Source organism: Hibiscus syriacus, unplaced genomic scaffold (genome assembly GCF_006381635.1).
Source record: "Hibiscus syriacus cultivar Baekdansim isolate YM2019G1 unplaced genomic scaffold, ASM638163v2 tig00116975_pilon, whole genome shotgun sequence".
In the NCBI taxonomy this organism is placed as follows: domain Eukaryota; kingdom Viridiplantae; phylum Streptophyta; class Magnoliopsida; order Malvales; family Malvaceae; genus Hibiscus; species Hibiscus syriacus.
Window position 1 is genome coordinate 1,071,289 of NW_024063499.1, and position 23,226 is coordinate 1,094,514.

At 35.3% G+C, this 23,226-nt stretch overlaps 4 protein-coding genes and 1 long non-coding RNA gene across 8 annotated transcripts; 3 read left to right on the forward strand and 2 right to left on the reverse strand.

The window, feature by feature from the left end:
• Window positions 1-1,335: 1,335 nt before the first annotated feature.
• Window positions 1,336-2,872, reverse strand: LOC120192478 (MDIS1-interacting receptor like kinase 2-like). Its single transcript, XM_039195251.1, has 2 exons — window positions 1,915-2,872; window positions 1,336-1,789 (listed from the first exon to the last, which is right to left on the reverse strand). Exons 1-2 carry the CDS (start codon window positions 2,855-2,857, stop codon window positions 1,386-1,388), a joined length of 1,347 nt encoding a protein of 448 aa, XP_039051182.1. The 5' UTR covers window positions 2,858-2,872; the 3' UTR covers window positions 1,336-1,385.
• Window positions 2,873-6,320: 3,448 nt separating this feature from the next.
• LOC120192480 (thioredoxin-like fold domain-containing protein MRL7L, chloroplastic) lies at window positions 6,321-7,928 on the reverse strand. 4 transcript variants are annotated; one of them, XM_039195255.1, is made up of 6 exons: window positions 7,809-7,928; window positions 7,588-7,710; window positions 6,943-7,502; window positions 6,792-6,873; window positions 6,599-6,710; window positions 6,321-6,525 (listed from the first exon to the last, which is right to left on the reverse strand). In XM_039195255.1, the coding sequence occupies exons 2-6, from the start codon at window positions 7,687-7,689 to the stop codon at window positions 6,398-6,400; spliced, it is 984 nt and encodes a 327-aa protein (XP_039051186.1). In that variant the 5' UTR covers window positions 7,690-7,710; window positions 7,809-7,928; the 3' UTR covers window positions 6,321-6,397. The 4 variants fall into 4 exon arrangements, with proteins under 4 accessions (XP_039051186.1, XP_039051185.1, XP_039051188.1 ...); XM_039195254.1 differs by having other exon boundaries at window positions 7,588-7,727; window positions 7,809-7,927; XM_039195257.1 differs by having other exon boundaries at window positions 6,943-7,493; window positions 7,809-7,926.
• Window positions 7,929-8,934: 1,006 nt separating this feature from the next.
• LOC120192476 (far upstream element-binding protein 2-like) lies at window positions 8,935-13,394 on the forward strand. The gene is given in 7 exon segments (XM_039195248.1): window positions 8,935-9,305; window positions 9,692-9,975; window positions 10,079-10,168; window positions 10,244-10,315; window positions 10,507-10,623; window positions 12,210-12,729; window positions 12,732-13,394. Coding segments are annotated over 7 exon segments (1,935 nt in total). The 5' UTR covers window positions 8,935-8,989; the 3' UTR covers window positions 13,268-13,394.
• A 1,027-nt stretch (window positions 13,395-14,421) lies between these two features.
• On the forward strand, window positions 14,422-16,048 carry LOC120192486. Its single transcript, XR_005522779.1, has 3 exons — window positions 14,422-14,516; window positions 15,621-15,671; window positions 15,770-16,048. It is a non-coding gene; the product is annotated as an uncharacterized LOC120192486 (long non-coding RNA).
• A 2,667-nt stretch (window positions 16,049-18,715) lies between these two features.
• LOC120192482 (PITH domain-containing protein 1-like) lies at window positions 18,716-21,341 on the forward strand. The gene is made up of 9 exons (XM_039195258.1): window positions 18,716-18,876; window positions 19,075-19,155; window positions 19,403-19,452; window positions 19,843-19,920; window positions 20,192-20,249; window positions 20,328-20,377; window positions 20,572-20,680; window positions 20,766-20,827; window positions 21,013-21,341. Exons 1-9 carry the CDS (start codon window positions 18,793-18,795, stop codon window positions 21,053-21,055), a joined length of 615 nt encoding a protein of 204 aa, XP_039051189.1. The 5' UTR covers window positions 18,716-18,792; the 3' UTR covers window positions 21,056-21,341.
• Window positions 21,342-23,226: the final 1,885 nt, after the last annotated feature.

A 23,226-nucleotide genomic window follows, 5' to 3' on the forward strand; every position in this document is an offset into this window, starting at 1 on the left:
AGTATCATGCTATCGGTGAAGGCAGCCTACAATTCCATATGATATGCTCGGCTTTCGTCTGCTCATTCCAAACTTTTTTGTTGTTTTAGCCTGCAGATTATCCATTCATTTAGAGGGGATAGTAACATATTGCTCTGTTAATATATTGACAGCAAATTATCTTTGAATACAGTCTCTTCCCATTGAGCAGCCTTAATATCTTTAGTAGGACGAATACAGTCATCATCTTGCCACACTATTTCATTCTCACTATTATAATTGTCATCATCGCCATCATTTTCCTTTTTGACATTCTTGATAGTGATCTTATCAAATAAAAAACAAACACTTCAGAAAAATCTTGTATAAAATCCTATAACGGGGGAGTGATTATCATCTTTCATGCTTTCATTTAATCATATTTCAGGAATGAGCAACACCTAACAAACTAAATAGTTCGTTTTCTAATGCTACACAGTCTCGACTCAGTGACGAATTTTGCAAATATAGTGACTTGCAACAAAAGCAACGACCAAACCTGCAATGCCTGATAAATATTTTGAACCATTCTACTTGGTGCATCTCCGGCTAGAGCACGTAATGTTCCTGCATTTGGACCCTTGCACCAATTGAACCAATAGAGTGGTCGGGATCATCACACAACCCGACCTCCATGTGATTCACTTTCTTGAAACACTTTGATCTTATTCGTCAGATCAATTTACATGCAGCCATAGAAATTGGGTATGTTTCAGCTGGATATGCCAATAATGAAGCCAAGCCTAGGGCCATAAATATCACCATTCAAAATATTGAATCCCTTTTAAGTTCATTAGGTGGTTTCAATAAGGTTTTGATACCCTCATAAAGAAGCAGAGCATAAATTGGAGGAACTAATCCATTCACGATTAAAGGTATAGACCCGAATAGAAGCACTGGGATCCAGGGACAGATGAATGCAAGATTTTATGTTAGGGAACGAACTTATAAAATTCTAGGAGAAAAAAACAGATTATCAATAAAAAAACAAACAAATAAAATATCTAAAATATATATGATAATTTGAAACTTTCAGGCTTGTTGAGTGGGATCTCTGGCTTGTTGAGAGATGCAAACCGGTGCGCTCAAAATAGAGCATGGGATAATATTTTTTTTTCTTTTTTATGGAACCGATTCAATCTGGGAAGCCTATATCTTTCTTATTTTTGGTTGATGCATTCAAGGACGAAAACAACTAAGACTTTCCCTTTAAACTTTGGAATCTGTTCTCTGCTCGGCAGTTACATATAAACAGCATGGAATTATACAAACTAACAGTAAAACAAGGCATAAAACACGAGAGATCAAGGAAATGTACAAATCAGAACAGGAAAAACGAAAAAAGGGAGTAATTCCATGTGCAGTCTTCAAGATGTATAACTGCTCAAATCAAGCAATTGGCTTAATGTTATTGCGTGAAACGGCTCCAATAAGGGTGGATTCCGAGTTGAAAGCTCTTGAGAAACTTGTTGCATACTTGGTCGAGATTGTGGACTGGAACGTAAGCATTGAGATGCTAGTTTTACAATGGAGACAACTTCTGATGCTGCTTGTCTACTTGGAGATGGAAGACGCTCGTCTAACAGATCTTTCAGTAGTAAATGACTAAAGGTTGCTTCCGATGATGTGCATGATGGTGGGAGTGAAGAAAATGATGATGACAGCAAAGATATCATATCCCCAGAATGTCTTCCCATAAGCGTTTCTAATGTCACCACTCCAAAGCTAAAGACATCACATTTTTCGATGATTTTCATTGTATAAGCATGCTCTACAAAACAACAAGCAATCTAAAGTGCATGATTATGACTTCAGCTTGTGTTTAACAATTTACTTTATATAAATTCAGAACAATTATAGCATAAAAATGAAAAGGATAGAATAAAAAAACCATACCTGGAGCCGTGTAACCCAAAGTGCCTTCGAATGAGGTCCAATTGGATGAGTCAGGCTTTAGAATCCTGGCAGCGCCAAAGTCTGCAACATGAGCCTTATAGTCTGAATCTAGCAGAATGTTCTTGCTCGAAACGTCACGATGGACTATAGGAGGGGAGCAGTCATGGTGCATATAGGACACAGCATTAGCCACACCTTTAACGGCGTTTACCCTCTTAATCCAATTGAACTTCGCTGCTTGTTCATCGGTCTTTAGTATCTTCTCCAGGCTTCCCCCTTCCAAGAACTCGTATACCAGAAGCGAGTGTCGGGGATGTGAACAGAAACCATGAAGTTTCAGAATATTGCGATGGCGTATTTCAGTCAAGGCCTGAATCTCACTGTAAAAAGCTTTTTGATCCGCCACCCCACCTTTTGGAAGTGGATGAAGTTTCTTCACAGAAACCATTTGACCACTAGACAATCGTGCCTTGTAAACACTTCCATATCCCCCGATTCCAATGCAGTATTTGGAGTCGAATTTTTCAGTTGCTTCAACAATGTCCTCGTACACCATTTTCCCATCAAAGTTGCAAATTGCAAATAGATTATCACTTGCTATTATTCGTGGCGTGTTCTCAGTGTTCCTTTCTCTTCGTTGTGAAAAAGAAAGAATCCCAAAGACGATAAATGCAACTAGCAGTGCGCATGAAATAGGGACTAGAGTTGCAATCACAATTTTGCTGTTCTTTTTCTGCTCAACTTTATGGTTTAAATACGAGGAACATGGTTCCATACCTGTGATATATCCGCACAAGCCTTTGTTGTTCCTGAAAGACTCAAATGAAGCCTCTCGAAAGGCCTTGTTGTGTGGAAGAGGACCCTCTAACTGATTGTAAGACACATCAACAGATGTTAAGCTTAACATATCATCCAAAGTAGAGGGAATAAAACTGAGGAGCATATTGTGAGAGAGATTAAGCTTTTCTAAAGATTTCAAGTTCCCGACTTGCTCCGGTAATTTACCAATCAGAAAATTGTGACTTAGATCGAGAACTTGAAGGAAAGACAAGCTGCCAACCTCAGAAGGAATTTCTCCACTCAATCTATTGGCACTCAAATTTAGTTCCTAGAGTATCTTGCACTTCCACAACCATCGTGGGATGGAGCCATTTAAGTTGTTTGCAGCCAAGTTAAGATGAGCAAGACCAGACAACACTCCGATTTCTGGAGGAATACTGCCTGAAAGATGATTATCATTCAGCTTAAGGTCGAACAAAAATTTCAGCTCCCCCAGTTCCTTTGGAATGCCTCCAGTTAGATGATTTAAAGAAAGGTCACATACTCGTAGCTGAGTTGCTTTCTAAGTTCCAAGGGTATTGCACCAGAGATATTATTGTTCGAGAGCCTTAGGCTTGTTAGATTACGGCACCGACCCCATTTTGGTGACAGCTCACCAATCAATTTATTATGACTCAGATCAAGATAGTCCAAGTTCGGGTATATGCCTAAATTTTCCGATACATTCACCGTAAGTTGATTGTATTCAAGTCGAAATCTACGTAACCTTGTACAGTTCTTCAAGGGGATTGGACCTGTGAAATAGTTGTTAAGTGCAGCAAAAATTTCAAGTGCTCCGCCAAGGCACACCTGCTGTGGTAAATGGCCGATCAAGTAGTTTTCAGCAAGGTCAAATTCTTTCAAACTTGTAATATTGTTCATCTCTGTTGGAATGAAACCACTAAGGCTGTTGGTGAACAGCTTTAGGTGAACAAGGGAACCTAACATTCCAATTTCTTTCGGTATTGACCCCACAATTTTGTTGTCAAAAACGCCAAGATAATCCAAATTGGTTAAGTTTCCAATAGAGGGAGGGAGAGAACCAACCAGAACATTTTCAGAGAGGTCAAGTCCTTTCAGGGACTTCAACATTCCAATTTGTTGAGGTATAGAACCAGAAAGCTTGTTTTTAAGTAGAGAAAGAGTAAGTTTGTCAAGTTACCTATAGAACCAGGAATTTTACCAATAAGACTATTGTTGGACAGTGTAAGCTCTTCAAGAGAACCCATCATTCCTATTTCTTTTGGTATGGAACCTGAAATTTTATTGTTAAAAAGTATAATATGAGATATATTAGTTAAGTTTCCTTTAGATGGAGGGAGAGAACCAACCAGATTATTTTCATAGAGTTCAACTTCATTCAGGGACTTAAACATTCCAATTTGTTGAGGTATAGTACCAGAGAGTTAGTTTGTGTCCAAGTATAGAAAGAGCAGATTTGTCAAGTTTCCTATAGTTGCAGGAATTTCACCAGAAAGATAATTGGAGACAAGGAGAGGTATACCTTTCAAGAACAGTTTGGGGAAAGAAGAGAAGCTAAAGCCTTGAAGTGTACCTTTCAGACCGGAACTTGAAAGGTTTAAATGGCTCACCCTTGTGGACTCGTCGCAAATGATCCCGGTCCAGTTACAGGGGCCATTTCCATACCAAGAAGAGAGGAAAGATTGACTTTGTGTATCGAGAGTGGCCTTCCATTTTAGAAGAGCATCGGCTTCCTTCTGTGCTGTTGATGATTCATCTCTGAAAGTTGCGGAAACAGAACCAAAGACATGGAAAGAAGAGAGCAGCAGCAGGGTAAAGAAGACCCTGAATGATGAAGATGTTAAGTTGTTGATGAAAGATACCATAGCTTAAAATTGTAAGGGCAAGTATCGGTTACACTCAAGTTTAGAGGGAAACTAGTTGCTGGGATCATGAATATATGATTATGAATAAAGAATGAGTATTACAATTATTTTCTACCTTTTTAATTCAACCACTAACCCACTTTTTCCATTCAATTATTTTCTCATCTCATGGGACAGTGGAAGTGAATCACCAACGTATGATCAAAAAAAGGAAGCCAATCACCAACCCACTCGTTACTTCTGGATTCGCCCGAAGAATTGGAATCTACCATGCCATGCTTTTTGTGGACAAGCGTGTTGACTAACCTTTGACAATTTTTTTCCGAGAGATGTATTCTTTTTGTACTTTACGTTACAAATATAAGTTGTGTATGATTTTTTCTACGTTGATATTGCTTTTGATTATTTTTTCACGCTTTATAACAATAGAACAGGAAACCATCAAATGAAATATTGTGTAGAGTAGCTTCACACCTATTAAAGATGATGAGGAACCTTTCGGATAAAATCGAACAGCATCTCTGCATGTAAAAATCAGTTCGTCGAGTCGAGACAAATGAGTTAAGAAAAGGTTATTTAAAGGAATGCAGTAATATAGAAATAATGAAATGATCTTTCCCATTGCATGAAACCAAACATATTACATAGAAAATGAAAAATTACTGTCACTGCAAAATGAATGTTCTAAAGCAATCTGGAAACGGCAAAGCTTGTCTGAATGGAAGAGCTTTGATGAGCATTCTAAAAAGTCACATTCAACCTTTCTCCCTTGCTTTGAATATTTATGTTTCGTAGCATACTTGGACATTAAGCTGCTTTACTAAAATGCTATTGGAGGTGCTTGATTTTAATAAATTTTACGTCTTTCATTGTTCTGTTCTGGAATGTCTGGAATAGGAGGAACACTTTGGTGCACGAGAACATATTTCAACCGGCTTTCTTGATTGTGGATACTGTCCGGTTATTTCATAAGGATCTCACATCCATGGTCTGTCATCCCAGGTCTGCCTCAGTTAGAAATACTGTGATGGATGAAGCCGCCTGCAGGAGTTATTAAAATCAACATCGATGGAGCTTTTTTGGTGGCTATGTGACATGGGACGGTTGGGGTTGTAGCTCATGATCGCAATGGGCAAGTGGTGGCTTGCTTTGCAGGATGCAAGCTTTGTAGAAGCTGCGGCTTTCACGGGACTCAAGCTGGTGGTAGAAAAAGGCTGGAGCGATGTATTGTTGGAGGGGATGCTTCGAACATTGGTGACCCCTTCTAAAGTTGATCTCTCTATTGTGGGCTTCCACCTCGTGACGCGGTGGCCATTTTAGCATGCAACAAACATATAAAAGTTTGATTTCTAAGAAGAGAAACCAGCTCATACATTGGCACAATGAACCTTAAATTTAGACTCGTTAATGGTTTGAGAATTTGAATGCCCCGATTGTATTTTGAACACTGCTCCACTTGAGCCCATTGTTGATTAATAATATATTATTCCTATCTTATAAAAAATAAGCTGCTTTACTTAATAGATGTGGAGAACTAGCTGCTTACTCTACAAACAAATGCAGAATATCAATTAAAGCACGGCTCACTGAATATTTATAACAAATTATCAAGCCTAAGACATGCTCTTTATAGACATGGGATCCTTGCAATAATTAGAAATCTTGATGACAAATTAACTAGAAACCTTCAGTATAACCTAAATAACATGTTCCTACCGATTTTGTCATTGACGATCCTACAATAACCACCATTTACTACATAAAGTCAGTCACATGGACAACAAAATTCCCATACAGAAGTTAAAGACAACTGCATTTTATCTCTTGATGACAACTGTTGGGATCCTCTCTTGTTTGTCTCCGGTGCAATCTAAGCAAGGAGGCTTAGCAGCTCCATAATAATAGAATGCCATCATTTTCGATAACTCATCCGCAGTTCGAACAGCTGAACAAACAACAGATTACAGGTTCATATAGTCAAGAAAATGGAGGCAAGAAGCTTACTTTTAAGCAAGTACCTCGTTCGCGGTATAAAATTTTCCCAGCTTTAGTGAATATTATTTCTGGAAAGCCCGAGACATTCAGAGCAGAGACCAAATCATCCTCTACTACAGCATCAACTGCTACACACTGATAAAGAGGAAAGATAAATTAGGACCAACGATAGAAAGAAATGCAACCACATCAGAAACAATGGTATAGATATCAGACTCTTGGTGAAGGTAGCCTGCAATTCCATATGATGTGCACAGCCTTCGTCAGCTCATCCCAAACTATTTCATTTTCTTTTGGCCTGCAAATTATCCATATCTTTAAAGGAGATGATAACATGTTTTATTGACTGGCGAAAAGGAAAACTAACCTTTTGTAGCGGTTATGGACTAGAATGATTAAAGGACTAATGTCCTTGAATACAGTCTCTTCCCATTGATTAGTCTTAATATCTTTAATTGGACGAATATAGTCATCATCTTGCCACACTATTTCCTTCTCGCTGTCATAATCATCAGCGTCATCGTTTTCCTTATTGTTATTCTTGATAGTGATCTTATCAAAGAATTGATCCAGGTTGAAACCCCGGCCATCGGCATCTTCAGGCCAATCCGGATCATCCTCATCTACAACCAACGGATAATCAGCCAGGAGCTTTTGCATCTTGTTCAACTTATCAACAGGATCAATCTCCCCCTCGATTTCGGGATGTTTGTTGATAACTTCCCTAATTTTGGCTCTCCATTCGCGTCGCTCATCAGCATCAAAATGATAGGAATCATCAATCTGACCATTTTTCAGGGATGACTCGTCGTCATCATCATCATCATCACTGTCACTTATTTCTTGTCCCATAAATTTTTTTCCAAATTTTTCCACCATCCCATATGCTCTTACCCCGTTTCTTATGGAACTTGGATTCTGCATTAGCTATCAATTAGTAATTTGAAAGGTGAATTTGCACTTCTATTCAGAAAAAAGAAAGAAAGAAAGTTCGAAGTTCGAACACACATACCCAGGAAGGCATCTTAAGTAATTTTGAACAAAGGGGCTTCAACTTATTCAGTTTTACAGGACAAATCCAATACCGAAGATGGATTGAGTGTTGCAACGCCATTCCTATCTATTTCTGTGCAATCTTTACCAAAGTTATTACTGCAAAAAATAAACACTTCAGAAAGTTATTGTATATGGAAGCAACCGAAACTTGAAATTAATACGACTAATTTAATTCACCAGTTTCATCACCCAACTCCAATCCTTTTTCCTCTGCTTTGAATGTACTAAAACCCTGAGCTAAACCACGAAAGTAGTGTGGGGTTGTAATGCGTAGATAACTAGATAAGGTCAGCCATTGGTGTGTCTTCTTTACAGTTAACAAAAAGCCCAATTCATATTTGATAAAGAGAAGGCTTAGGGCCTTAGGCTGAGCGTAATCCTATAATAGTATTTTTATATGGGATAATATCACATTTGATACTTGTGTTTCGATAAATATTCAATATGATACTTAGAGTGTCTAAGGTCGTAACTTTATTCTGGATAAAATATTCAATGCGATACTCTAATTATCATTTTTTGTATTATATAATGCATGTGAATTTGTATGGATTAATTTAATATCTTTTAACATTATTAGCAAAAATATCATAATAATGTTCGAAATGGTAGTTCTTATATCTGATTATTTTTTTCCTATGATTAGTTTAAACATAAAATTTGATGGAATATTAAATAGAGTAAAGTACATAGATGATTCTCAATTATAAGATATTATTTTATTGAGTCTCTTGATTATTAAAAGTTATAAAATGATCATTTGACTATAGGGTGCTACTTTGTTGAGTCCCTTAACTATTAAAAGTTACGAAATGGTCACCCGAATATTCATATGATCAAAACTCATCATTTTTCATTGAAAAATTGATGTTTGTCTGAGTTGGACGATAACATGCTGATTGAGATATGATATTTCTTTGAGATTCTAGGGTTATATTTTATTATATATCAGTTAGTATTTTAACATTTAGCTCAAACTGTTGTCATTTTAACGGAAAATGATAAGTTTAGAATATAAGAATAATTATGAGATCATTTTATAACTTTAAATAGTCTTAAGACTCAACAAAATAACAATATATAATCAATAGATCATTTGTGTACTTTAATCTTTAAAATATTCATATCTTAGTTCAATGATAAAGTATAAGAGGATCTAGGTTTGAGTCCTCCTCCTCCAATGACTTTTATTTTATTTTTTTATAAAATAATAATAATAATAGTTTGGTGATTAACTGTGTAGTTAATTTTTTCTATTTCCTTAAAAAGTCGCTCACAGCCCGACATATATAATAAAATCTTACTACACAGATATTCCCCCTTTTCTTCCTCTAGGGTTTCTCTCTCGAAAACAGAAAATGGCGGACGAAGCACAGTACACTTCAGGTCTCGATGTCAGCAGCAACAAGCGTAAATACGATGACGAAGCACCGCTGCCTTCCGGAGTTAGGAGGCCTACTGGTTTCTCCTCCCCAGATTCGGCCCCTCCTTCCTACAACAGCGTTCCGCCACCGCTCGACGGCATCGAGATGGCCAAGCAGCGAGCTCAGGAGATTGCTGCTCGCCTCACTGCCTCCGTCGCTTGTGCTGCCGCTGAGACGAAGCGCCCTCGTATTGAAAATGGCTCTGGCGGTGGCTTTGATTACGAGAAGGGATTTAGTTCTGCTCCCTCTGGTATATTTTTTTGTTTTAATAATGAAAACTTCATTCTTTAAGGAGATTGTTGCATCTAGGATTTTTGTATTTAGAGTTTCGAGCTTTAATAGTATTAAATATCTTTTGACTGCTTCTGTTTGTAAAATTCTTATAATTTAGATATGATTTTTGGAAGTGAATGCATATCGTTATGAAAATAGAAAGTGTTGACATTATACAGATATTTAAAACCCCTTTTCAATCTTCAAGGAGATAGTTGCTTCTAGGATTTTGTGTTGAGCTTCAAGCTTTTAATAAAATAAAATAGATTTTGAATGCTGTTGTTTGTATGATGCTTATAATTTAGATATGGCTTTTGAAAGAGGATACATAGGGTAATGAAATTGAAAATTGATGTTATACAGATATAAAGCCTCTGTCGAACTCCGCCCCTTCAGCTATACCTGTTTCTTATGGTAGCTACCACGGTAGTAGCAAAAAGATTGACATTCCTCAAAATAGGGTTGGTGTTATAATTGGGAAAGCTGGAGAAACCATTAAATATCTTCAACTACAATCTGGGGCAAAGATTCAGGTCCAAAGAGATTTGGATGCAGACCCTAATTCCATGAATAGGCCTGTAGAGCTTGTGGGTACTGCTGAACAAATATCCAAGGCAGAGCAGTTGATAAATGATGTTCTAGTTGAGGTACTTAATGCTGCCTTTCTTAATTGTTTATGTCAAATTAATGTATTGCTGTTATGCAGAATATGAGAAGATATGATTTATACCCTTTAATGTGTTTGTCAAGGCTGAAGCAGGGGGTTCTGGCATGGTTTCTCGTCGAATGACAGGACAGGCTGGAAGTGAACATTTTGAAATGAAGATTCCATGTAACAAGGTATACCAGTGTAATTGTATTACTCAACTTCTTTGGCTTTGATTGAATATAACATTAATCCATGCATGATTTCAGGTTGGTCTGGTGATTGGTAAAGGTGGTGAAACAATTAAAAGTATGCAAGCTAGAACTGGAGCTCGCATTCAGGTTTGGATATTAGTGTCTTCTATATTTGAAGTTATTAGGAACTAGATACATCACTGTTTTGTATCAAATAGTTTTTAACAGGATTTTGTGCATTCTAATAAATTTGGTCACTATACATTGCACTTTTGAGTCTTGGCATAGTTGCACCTGTGAGTATGTTTTGTGACTGATGCACATCTTAATTTGTGCAGGTGATACCATTGCATTTGCCCCCAGGCGATACATCAACAGAAAGGACATTACACATAGATGGAACAAGTGAACAGATTAAACATGCAAGAGAATTGGTTGATGAGGTCACAAGTGAGGTATGTTTGGATATGGGTGTTGGCAGGAAAGCTTTTTGTCAGTGTAAATTAAGCCTGGCCCTTTTATATGAATCGCTTGTGCGTTTTTTGTACTGCTAAAATGTATGCCTACTGCAGTAGATTCCTTTAGTTCTATGCCAATCTATTGTCATTGTGCTTAATTTGACTTTGATTGTTGATTTAGTGTGATCTGTTGGCTAGTCTTTACAACATTAGTTATGATAGGATCTTTGAAATGTCACTTTTATTGAGTCTTTCAACATTAGGTTAAGAAGTTCCATTGTTTAGGATTTGTAGCGTTATTCCTTATATTTTTAATTGCGGGCAAAACCATTTTTCTTTTATGGGTAAAGTAGGGACTAAATTGCTACTCTATATTGTGTTACTTTTTCTTAGATATATATTATTGTATTACAACCTTTCAATCATTTTTCCTGTCAATATTCTGAAACTTCCCCCTTTGTTTATCAAAATCTTAGATTTTCTTATACATCTATATACCTGTTGAGGAAGAATATGACTTTGCACACGCCGGTTATACTATTTCTTCAAGTATAATGCTGAATAATTCCTCTTCTTCCCTTTTTTGAGACGTAGAATATTCAGTCTTTTTGAGATTTAGATTGGATTTTATATTATCATATATTCCTCTTCTTCCCTTTTTTCCACTTGTAAAATCTTGAGAGTTGCAGACATTTTTTGGTGGCAATCCTTGTTGCTATGACAGCTGGTTGAGAAATTGTTCTAGGTGTCAAATGACTAAATGGAAGATAAGCAGGTCCTCTATTTTGTAAGAATGACGGTTATTGTCCTTTAGTTTTCCTGAAGTTTTGATAAAAATATTGAAGTTTTATCACCATAAAGGAGGAAGTCCTTGTTCATGTTGTGATATCCTTAACATAGATTGAGTCTGACCACAATTCAATTATCTTGTCTAAATGCAGAATCATTATACACGTATATGATCTATATCATTGATATAGGTTTAGAGAATTGATGGGCTTTGGTTTAGATTTTCTCCTCGCTTTGGTTTAGAGAATTCTAGGATCTGTTATCAGTGATATCATTTAGTTAATGCATGTTTATTGATCTTTCTAGGTTGTTATTACTTATTTGATACTTCTATTTGTTACAATGCATCAGTTGGATTATTGGATAGATGACTTATAGTGAACTGTGAGTTTCTTGCCTGTATACGGCAATGGGTTCATAGTTTCTTCTGTTTTGGTGTAAAAGCTTCTATTAGTACTTGTTGGGTTCTTTTTCTTCTTTTTGCACCCATTCACTTCAAATAGGGAAATGATGGGCTTCTGCTGGAGTAAACTCAATAATCCTTCCGACCATACGGTATGTTGGCATTATACTCTTATAGCTTATGCTATAGTACAAATCGATTAAATCCAGTGGACATATTTTGCTTATTTTTGTTGTTTTATGCTGATATTAATACTTGCTATTCAGATATTTGCATATGACTATATGTGCCTGTTGTATATAGATGCATATTCTATTGTGCTGAAAGTGTTTATGTGCCATCGTCATTGGGAAGTCCACTTTGGTTAATTTGAGGAATCGATTTTGTGCAGAACCGTATGAGAAATCAAACAATGGCTGGAGGATATCCACAGCAAGGTGGCTATGAGGCACGACCACCCTCAAGCTGGGGCCAAGGGGCTCCTCCAATGCAGCAACCTGGTTATGGTTATATGCAGCCTGGGGCTTATCCTGGCCAATCACCACAATGCAACATGTCACAGCCTCCTTATGGGGGCTATCCTTCCCAACCATCATCTGGTGGATATGCCTCTGGTTGGGACCAGTCATCTGTACCACCAAACCAGCAAAGTTCTGGTGCAAGTGGCTATGATTACTATAACCAACAGCCATCTTCACAGCAGCAGCAAAACCCCGGTGATTCAGCAACTCCGGCCAATAACAGTGGCTACAATTACGGTCAACCTCCTGCTTCTAACTATATGCAACCAGGACAAGGATATTCTCAGGGTGGCTATGGTGGCTACCATGGGGCCCCACAATCAGGTTATGGGCAGCCATCATCATATGATCAACAAGGTTATGGTCATGCACCAAGCTATGCTAATGCAACGATCCTGTACAAGGGGATTCAGGCCAGGCGCCTACATCTACCCAACCATCTGCAGTGGGCCAACAAGGAGGTACTCAATCTGGTTACGGGATGCCCCCAACTTCCCAGACTAGCTATGGGAACCAACTACAAGCTCAGTCTGGTTATGGAACTGGATATGGCCCACCACAAGCACAGAAACCTTTAACCAATCCCCCCGTGTATGGGCAGGCTCAACAGTCGCCTAGCACTCCCGGAAGTTATGGCCAGCCAGGATATCACTCACAGCCACCCTCTTCTGGTTATGGTCAACCATCAAGCTATGGTGCCCCATATGCTCAGCCTGGATATGGAGCCCCATCCTATGGGGCAGCGGCAGCCAACCAGCCTGGTTATGGAGCACCTTATAACACCTCTTATGGTGGCAGTTACTCGCAGCCTTCAACATATCCTGCTGATGAGAATGCAAGCGGGGGCAGTCATGGTACTTACGAAGCAGCCCCAGCAACTAAAACTGGTGAACAAGGTGGAACTGCCAAGGCATCGCCCCAAAGTTGATTTGGGTTGGAGGTGAGTTTGTTGAATGCAACTTTATAATTTTAGATATGATACTTGATGTTAAATGGTTTATTATATTGCAGTTAAATCAAAGCTAGTTTTTGCAGTGGTTTTAGGACAATGTTAATGGATTGTTTTGTCTATGTTGCTTTACCGTACTTTTTGGTTTTGGTTTAAAATCAAAGGAATAAACATGCCTGTTATCAAGTAGTGGCTTAGAGAAGATGCATTTATTTATATCATAGATGAAGCCAAGCAGGAGCCAAATGGGCCAAAATCCAGCTCTCTAATCTTCTCCATCCTCTTCAATGTCATCTGTACCAGCCAGATCAAAATAAGAAGCAAGATAACTATTGTATGTAAATGTAAGGTTTATTTCTTTTATGCCAACAATTTGTTAAAATGGAATTAATAGAAATTGATTGTATTTGTTTTGTATAAGAGGGAGAGTAATCGTTTCCCCCCCCAACAAAAATCAGTATAATCGATCATAATTTATTAAAATTGATCTGATTGATTTGCTATCTAAATCGAAATAACTCAAGCAATTGAAGGTCGGTTGATTTGGTTGGTTACCTGAATTTTAAATATGCATATTGAACAATTTGAGTTTGTATTGGACAAATCTCACAATATTTTTTTATATTTAATGAGATCTAACCAACTCAACAAAAATATCATCAAAATATATACGGTAAATATTAATTTTGATATATTAAACTTGGTTTTAATATTTTTATTTAAAATGATCGATTTATTTTGATTTAAATTAAATTTACATTGATATGGTAATTTAAATTAATACTTAGAATGAACAAATTAATTTGATTAATAAAATTAAACCTATATACTAATTTAAATTAAAAACTAGATTCAGATATTAAATTTAAAAAATTAAATGTTGAATTAAACGATAAAATCAAATTAAGATCAAAATATATAATAAAATATCTTTTATTCAACGGTCACATATTTTTTTATTTGGTTTTGAAATGAAACCGTCACACATAAAATAGTCCAAAAAGAGGAACACACATTGAAATCAAGGACCATTTATGTAATTTACAACGCAACCATTGTTTCTAGGGCTTCCAATGGACCTCTATATAAACCCATGTTTCAGCACCTTAAGCTTAAATCCCACTTATCTGATCCGCAGCCTCATTTGTCGTCACTTCTTATAGATCCGTAAGCCTTTGTAGTTTTCCCTATCATTCAATGTATTGTTCGATGCAACTGCGTCCTATAGGTAAATACAAAATACTTCGTTTTCTTGTATAATCTTGTTATTTTTTTACTTCTCTTCTATCGGTTCTCGAAATTTATTTAAAAAAACGAAACGCATAATTTTCTGATTTGATTTACTTTGAATTTATACCACGTTTAGGCTGTTATTAGTTTGCAAATACATGATATGCGTATCGGCTCCAATATCAGAGTCAACAGCAGGCTCCGATCCATGGAGACCTGACTGCCGCTTGGAGCCAATATTTAACCAAACGGTAGAAGACCCGTGAAATTCAAAACAGTTGTTTCATGACACAATAATCCGTTTACAATTGTTGATTAATTGTCCTTGTTTATAAGATTTGATAGTCATTCTGAATGTTAAAAAAGGCATACAGTCAGACACGGGTGATTGTTGTTTCACATTAGCAATCCACCTTTTGCATTGTGCCTAAACTGAAGCTACTTACACGATTGGAGGGGTTCTTGCTTTCTTCACGGATTCCTTCAAATTTAAAGCAGCTAAATTTTATCTCAGTTAAAATATTAAGAAACCTTCAAAGTCCTGTCAATATGAATTATATCATATATTTAAATTAGCTATTCTTTATCGATAGCTAAAGTCTCTGCACATATAATTACACTATAATAACTTCAAGTATTTTTTTGTAACACATTTTTACTAATATTTAACAAAATATCACTTAAAGAGAAGTGTGATTTGCAAAATCTGTCTTACACTTAAACACACATGAAAAGTTCTTTCTGTAGAACGTGTCTATGCGTATGTGACAAAAGTTTTTTTTTTTTTTTTGTAAAGTGTCTTATGTTAATTTGACTGCACATGTATAAAACACATCTAAAAAATGTATTTAATAAATTAAATAAAAATTTAAAAATTATATGAGAGAAATATGAAAGAATTCCTTTTAGGTTTTATCTAACATTGTTAATAAATATAGTCTAAACGTTCTATAATGCTTATATAAACTAATTGTTATTAGGTTTTTTAACTTATGGATTTAACATGTATTAAATTACATTTTTAGTTTTTATAATTTTAATTTGTTGATTTTTTTTAAACTACATTTTTTAAATGTATTCTACATGTATATTGTCCAATCAGATGTTTTTGCCATGTATACGTAAAACGCGTTCTACAGAAAGTACTCCCAAGGTGCGTTTTGCAGAATGTTCTTCATCTCTTTGGGTGATATTTCAGTAAATATTGGCTAAAAGGTGTTATTTAAGAATTTAATAAATATCGATGTGCAGGACATCGAGTTGATTTGTAATGCGGATCGGATGCATCTTCTATGTATATGAATTCTGTTCCTGAGATATTAATGGCATATTCAAGTAATCACAGAATGAACTAATGTTCATAAATGTACTATATTAATGGTAAAATGTTGGGCTTTCGGCACTACCCTCACGATCGTGTGAAGCATAGAGCTGAACTCATCACCACGAAAGTGTAGCTCTTCTTTTGAGACTGGATTAATCGAAATTATCAAGTATGATAAATTTACAATAAAAGTGAATAAAGGAAATATCAACATAATTGTAGTTTTTTTTATCGAAAAAATAATAATCCTAATTGTGAGAGAGTTTATTTAAATTCAGGACACCTTCGTTGATGGTGCTCTTTTGACATCAACTTGTGAATGAAAATAACCTGAATATTGAATTTTACATATTTTATTTAATGTATAAAAATAAACATAGAGATTTGTTATATATATCTTAATTAATTTATTCATCGAAATTTATCAATTGGTAATAAGAGAGTGAAGATTTATTCTCTCATACTCAAAACTCATAGAGATGGATCTTGCAAATGGTATCATATTATGCATATATTAAAATTCTTCTTCTTAGAGTATATATCAACTTGCGGATGTCGAACAAACAAATAGCATATGAAATTGGATTGCACATGTGCTCATATGGTGAGATATCTAAATAATCCTTATGCCAAAAAAAGAATAGTTTTTAAACTCTCTTCCTCTTATCTATTTTTTTTAATAATTTCGTATCATTTTCTTTTCTTTTCTTTTTAATTTTTTGTTTAGCCAGCGTCGACACTAATCTTAATATTGATTTTTATTATATTTTTGTTTCTTTTACACAATGATATTTGTTTTCTTTTCTTTCTTTCTTCTTCTTTTTTTTTTTGAGTTTTTTGAATTCTAATTAACATTTTTTGTCATTGTGGCATGTTTTTCCTTTTTCTCGTGATATGTTTTTTCTTTATTTTTGTGACAAGTTCCTTATGGCTTTTTGTATGTTTTTTTACATGCATTTGTGGTCATGTTGATGTCCGCATAAAGATCATCACAACATTTGTTTTCTAATTGGTTTGTTGGTAATAAGATCTCTCTTTGGTAAAAAAAAATTGTTTGTCAATATAATCAAAATTGTGTAGCGAAGCAGTCTGTCAAATTATTTAATTCACTCACCATTCTTTATCACTTTGTAAAGTATCTTGTTTGAGACGATGAATTTTATGAATATTATTGTGTTATTTTGATGTTGAACGTTACTATCAATGAAAAGTTTTATTTTTCATTGTGCCTTTAGATTTAATATTTTTATTTTATGAATGAGGTTTTTACCTATTATTGTCACTAATTTTCTGTTAGGACGCGTTGTATTTTTATTACTTTCATTATTTTTATTCTGTTCATCGAATCCAATCATATTTACTAATCGATCAGCCTAGGAAGCTCATAAGTTGACCTAAAAAGTATGGTCGTTACGTAAATATTACAAATTATATTATTATTAAAATAATATATTATATTATAATTGAGTGTATTTAATAATATTAAAAATTAGAATATTAAAATATTAAATTTGTTAGAGACAATGATTAAGTTGATACTTTTTTTATTAACGCAATTTCTCAAGTTGAAGGATCAAATAAATAGAAAAAGAAAAAAATAACAGCTTGATTAATTTCATGAAATGGTTAGAAAGAATTTTTTTAACCCTTAAGTCATGATTTTTTAACGAACACTATGATTATATAGTATTATCAAATTCCATACACTTAATGGACTTTCATCGTTGGAATTGATTATCTTGATTGAGTTTTTAATTTTCTAACCTATGGATAAATATGTGAAATAGATATGCATATGTCATGTATTAATTTGTATATAATCATAAATATTGATAGTATGAATTAAACGACCTCAATAGTTAAATAAATGATTGTTATTTTTAGAAGTCTCAGGTTTGAGAATTTTTAAAATAAATATTGCCACTTGTAAACTCTCTAAATTAATAAAGAAAAATATAAATCTTGATAAAATAATTTGAAAATTGTGAATAGATTTAGGAACAAATTGATATTTACTTAAACCTTTTAAAAAGTTTTTTAAATTATTTTTTGAAAATTAATTATTCTTTTTGAAAATTTAAAATAACGTTACAGTTAAAAAAAATTAGAACTACGACCTTATGATACTTAGTAGTTAGTACCATCCGTCTTTACATACATATTTGTTATATGGATAATAATTTTACATATTCCATGACACTCAACTTTATTTCTTTTATAGATAACTTTTAAATTTAATATTCTTATACATATATTTATAATTAATTAATAAATATATAGTTTTCTGAATCCGGTGCTCTAGGACATATAGGGATGGGCATGGGTAGGGTTGGGTCGGGTTTTTGGTCCACCCGACCCGACCCGAGAAGAAGGGGACCTCCACCAGTGACCCGACTCGACCCGACGAAATTAATTTTTCACCCGACCCGATAGATAGTTTAAAAAACCCGACCCGAAATAATAAAAAAATTATTTTTATTTAATAAAAACAGTGACTAAATTGAAAAAATAATATATGGAGGGGTATTATTGTAATTATTCTTAAATATATGGAGTAAAATTATATATTTTTCCGGGTCGGGTCAGATTTTTTTACCCTAAACCCGAACACGACCCGACCCGAACATCACATAAAAAAAAATCCGATCCGATCCGACCTGAACTAAAATATTTTTAAAAAAAATCTGACCCGATCAAATCAAATCGAATCGGAACCCATCGAATTCGGATTAGATGCCCATCCCTAAGGACATATGCCTTGTCTGCGATAATGAAGAACCCGTTACTTAACAAACAGTGAAACGGTGTCGTTTAAAAGAGGTGGAGGGAAACGGTGCGTATTCGCCACGTTTTTTAGTTTCTCTTTTTCTCGAGTGTTCTTTGTTTTATTCCTTTTGCGTTTTTGGCTTCTTTGCTTGTTTGGCTGCGAAAGCGAGAAGATCAGGCGAAAATGGCGTGCACACATGACCATAGCTGCGAAGATCACGATTGTTCTTCTAATTGGTCACTTTACAAGCACATCGACCTCTCAAAGGTTCTCACTCTCTCTCTCTCTCTCTCTCTCTATATATATATATATATATATATAATATATATTAATTTTTTGCTGGAATATTTTGAAATTGCTGCTGATTCATTACCGATTTCTGTTGTCCGTAATTGCTATTTGAATTATTATCTAAATGAATTGACATATTTTCCGCTTTTTTATTGGAAATTTTACTGTGGTTAGGTTACTGCTTTGAATGAGGCTAATCCAGGAAGTGTTAAATCGGTGTTTAAAGCATGGGAGGAGCGATTAAATTCTTCCGGGGTATTGTTTGGTTAAATTTACTTGTTTATATACTAGTTAACGCATTTCTCCCTTTTCTTTGTATGAAACAAATGAATAAATGAATGTATATATATTGATTTATTTAAATGAATGAATGCGTTTGATATTTTATGCAGTTCCATCTTTGTGCTGACATGCTTCTGGGAAAAATCATTTTGTATTTTTCTTTTAAATTTCTGTCACTCGTGGTATGTACTGGCTTATTAAGGATTACGATCTGTGACAGGAACACTTGGAAAGCAACGAGGGTGACCCTGAGTTACTTGTTTACATACCGTAAGTGACTGCTCTTAGTTGTTTTAGTACCTTTGATTGCATTACTTTACAGTTTACTTAGAAGTTCATGTATTACGTCCTTTGATTTACTAATCATCATCTACATATGCGGTTCAAATGTTACAACTTACAAGTGTCCGTCTTGAACCTTAAAAATGACGAATCTGTAATTTTTGTTTTATTGTTATCTTCATGTCACCTTTCTGACATTACTTGCTTGTTAATTTATGTTCGAAATTTATATTGAGATTCAAGGATCTAGTGCATTGATTCATTTACAAAAATCGTTGAATGAATCTTTGATAATTGCTCTTTTTCTTGGTTTTGAACTTATCATGTCTTGGAAGTTCCTGTCGTGTTTCTCATGTAATATTTGATTTATTCTGATAGATTTACATCAGATGTTAAGATCAAGAGCATCTCAGTTGTTGGTGGTGCTGATGGAACAAGCCCTTCTAAGCTGAGAGTGTAAGTTCGTATGACTAACCAAATGTTCTCTCACTTCTCAAATGATTAATCTTCATCTAGCTCTTAGTAATGAAAGTTGGTATTTCAAAATTGATAGAATGCTTTTTTAACCGCTTTCCCGTTGAAGATATCTTTGAGTTTGGCACCTGATACTTGCAAAGAACGTAAGGTTGTAGTGGTTTGAAAGGGATGTCGCTGCCCCCAACTCCCCAATCCCCATGGCTTTCTTCTAGTTATATTAATGAATGATTATCCTTTTTTCCTTGATTAGATTTATCAATAGAGATGGCATTGACTTCTCTGATGCTCAAAGCATGCAGCCTGTTCAGGTTCTTCTTATCTCCTGATATGAAATGTACTGCTAAATTCAACAAAATTTACCTAAAAGGTTCACATTTTCCTTGAAGGAGTGGGATTTGGTTGAAAATCTGCAAGGAGTGTTAGAATACCAGACAAGGTAATTGTTTATCTGCTCCATACAGTTGTGATCCATTTTTGAGCAGTGAACTTACTTTTTTGTGCGCGAAGATTGGATCTTCTTGGTACTGTAAATGTTAAAGTTGATGCTAATAAAGACAACGAAAACAGCAGAGGTCTGTTTCGTTCTCTTTGTTTTCTAGTTTCTGATTCTATATTAATATGCATGTTTAGGTACTCAAAATTTCAAAGTGTGGCAAATATTACATTGCATTTCCCTGAGAGTTTTGCTGGTGACACAACCCAAATTCACTACATTGGTTTTAAAGGCGAAGCCACACAGGTACTTTAATTCCCTCACAGCTTTGATGATGATGATTCCTCCCATCTGTTCCCGTACTGATTTATTTCCCGATTGTGATTGACAGTTGAAAAGAGATGTTGTTGCAACGATTGTTTATGAAATCACGCCCAATCCTTCTGATCACAAGTAAGCTTTCGCTCTTGCTAAATTGCATCATGTATTAGGATTAATCTCAACATAAGGGATCGAATTATTTATGTATCAGAATAGTTGTATAAATCTGTGTGCGTGTACAAAAGCCTTTCCTAGTTCATGCAGTAAAAAACTATTATTTCAAGTTTTATTTATGAAAATCGATTATATTTGTGCAGGACCCGTGCCGAAACTGGTGGAGGACTTTCTCACGTGGAATAAAGATTTTGTTATACGTGTGGGCTCGGGTTGTTCTTGTCAAGAATCTGACCGCTTATTTCAAAAATCCTATGGCGAAAATTATACAAATGTTATATAGTTGATGGAGAACCTTTACCTTATAGGGTTATTGTGATATTTTATTTCCTTTATGTTTCCAAAGATTGTGTGCTTCATAGTTCAATCATATGATGTGCGAAGGCTTAATTGTTTTTTAAGCTAACAATTGCGAAGTACTGAATAGAGCGAGTAACATTGCATTTGCTATCTCCATTTGCTATTATTACATCATGTTTCATTTCTCGGTTCCCAACTGCTTATATCCGGGCGATTCGTGATATGTATTATAGATCTACTACTTACGTCAGGACTACAGTTGGCGACACCGAGGCATTCCCGGTTGAAATCGGACTCCACCAGGGGTCGGCTCTTAGCCCTTACATCTTCGCCTTGATTATGGACGACATCTATTGTGCGACACCAGACGGTGTACCATGGTGTATGCTTTTCGCTGACGACATTGTCTTAGTTGCTGAAACAAAATATGAGTTGAATAGTAGACTGGCTACCTGGAAGACTGCTTTGGAAGAAAAAGGTTTAAGGATCAATATTGAAAAGACAGAGTATTTATGTTCAAACTTCAATGGGAACCAAAACGATGAAGATGTAGAAGTATGCATAGAAGGACACGTTCTCCCCTCAAAGGATTGTTTCAAGTACCTAGGGTCTATGATACATAAAGATGGGGGTGTAGATGATGACGTTACACACCGTATAAAGGCGGGATGGCTAAAGTGGAGGGCCGCTACTGGAGTTCTGTGTGACAAGAAGGTCCCTCTAAAACTTAAGGGAAAATTTTATAGAATGGCAATAAGACCAGCGCTGTTGTATGGATCAGAATGTTGGGCAACCAAGAAGGATCACGTAAGGAGGATTGAGGCCGCAGAAATGAGAATGCTTCGATGGACATGTGGTAGGACTCTGAGGGATATGACGACAAACTCTGCTATTAGGATGTCCTTGGGGGTGGTGTCTGTTTCCGAAAAATTGAGGGAGGGAAGACTACGGTGGTTTGGGCATGTCCTTAGGCGACTACCGTCGGATGCGGTAAGGAGGGTAGAGTCGATTACAGTCGACGGTGCCAGAAGGAAAGGACGACCAAGGCGAAAGTGGGAAGACTGCTTGAGATCTGATTTGAGGGATTTAGCCCTTACCGAAGACATGACCTCTGATAGGAAAATATGGAGGCTAAAGACTAGGGTAGTCGAGTAGTGTGGGTCACATCTATAGGGTGTATCATTTCTGTCTTCTTTTAATGTCTTTGTAGTATTTTCCATGACTTATACTTTTTATACGTTTCTGTTATTGGTATTTATGAAAGATTAGAACTGGGCTTGCTAACGTTGACTTCTGTGTATCATTCTCTTCATGTTTCCTCTTTTAAATTTAGCCGGATCTTATGTTTCTGTCTATATGCAGAGATTCTTTCGCAGGGATATTTATGCAGGGATTAATTTCCCGTTACAGACGCACATATGATTTTAATGACTGCATATGAATACTGTTTTAGCTATGTATTTATGTATTTATTTATACATGCATTGCATTTTATCTAAATTTTTAATTTTCTGACTGCCGGAGGTCTTCCACGGAAGCTACTCTCAACCTGGCGTTGGGGGTAGCCTACTACCCTACCTCCCCCTTACCCCATACATATGGGAATTGGGTTTTGTTGTTGTTGTTGTTGTTGTTTCATTTCTCGTATTATGAACATCTTTTGTTATTGTAAGTTGGGATTCATTGAAAGAAATTGGATATTCAATAATTTTTTTTAAAAAAAACTGGTTATTACTTTAATGAAACCAACAATGTTATCAGTTTTAATTTATTTATAAAAAGGAAAATTAAAGCAAAGGATTTTAAGTCTCAATTTTGAATAGATTAAAATTAAAGCAAAAGTTAAAACCGGGACTGATGTAAAAGTTTATGTCAAAGGGGGTAAAAATAAATTATCAACTGAAAATATAAAAAAATTAAAATATATATTAATTTAAAAAATCTAAAAATATATATTAATTTAAAAATCTAAAATATATATTAATTTAAAACTGGTAAGAAGACGAGTGTACTTATCCGATTCCTTCCGCTTCCGCTTCCACTTCCGCTTCCACTTC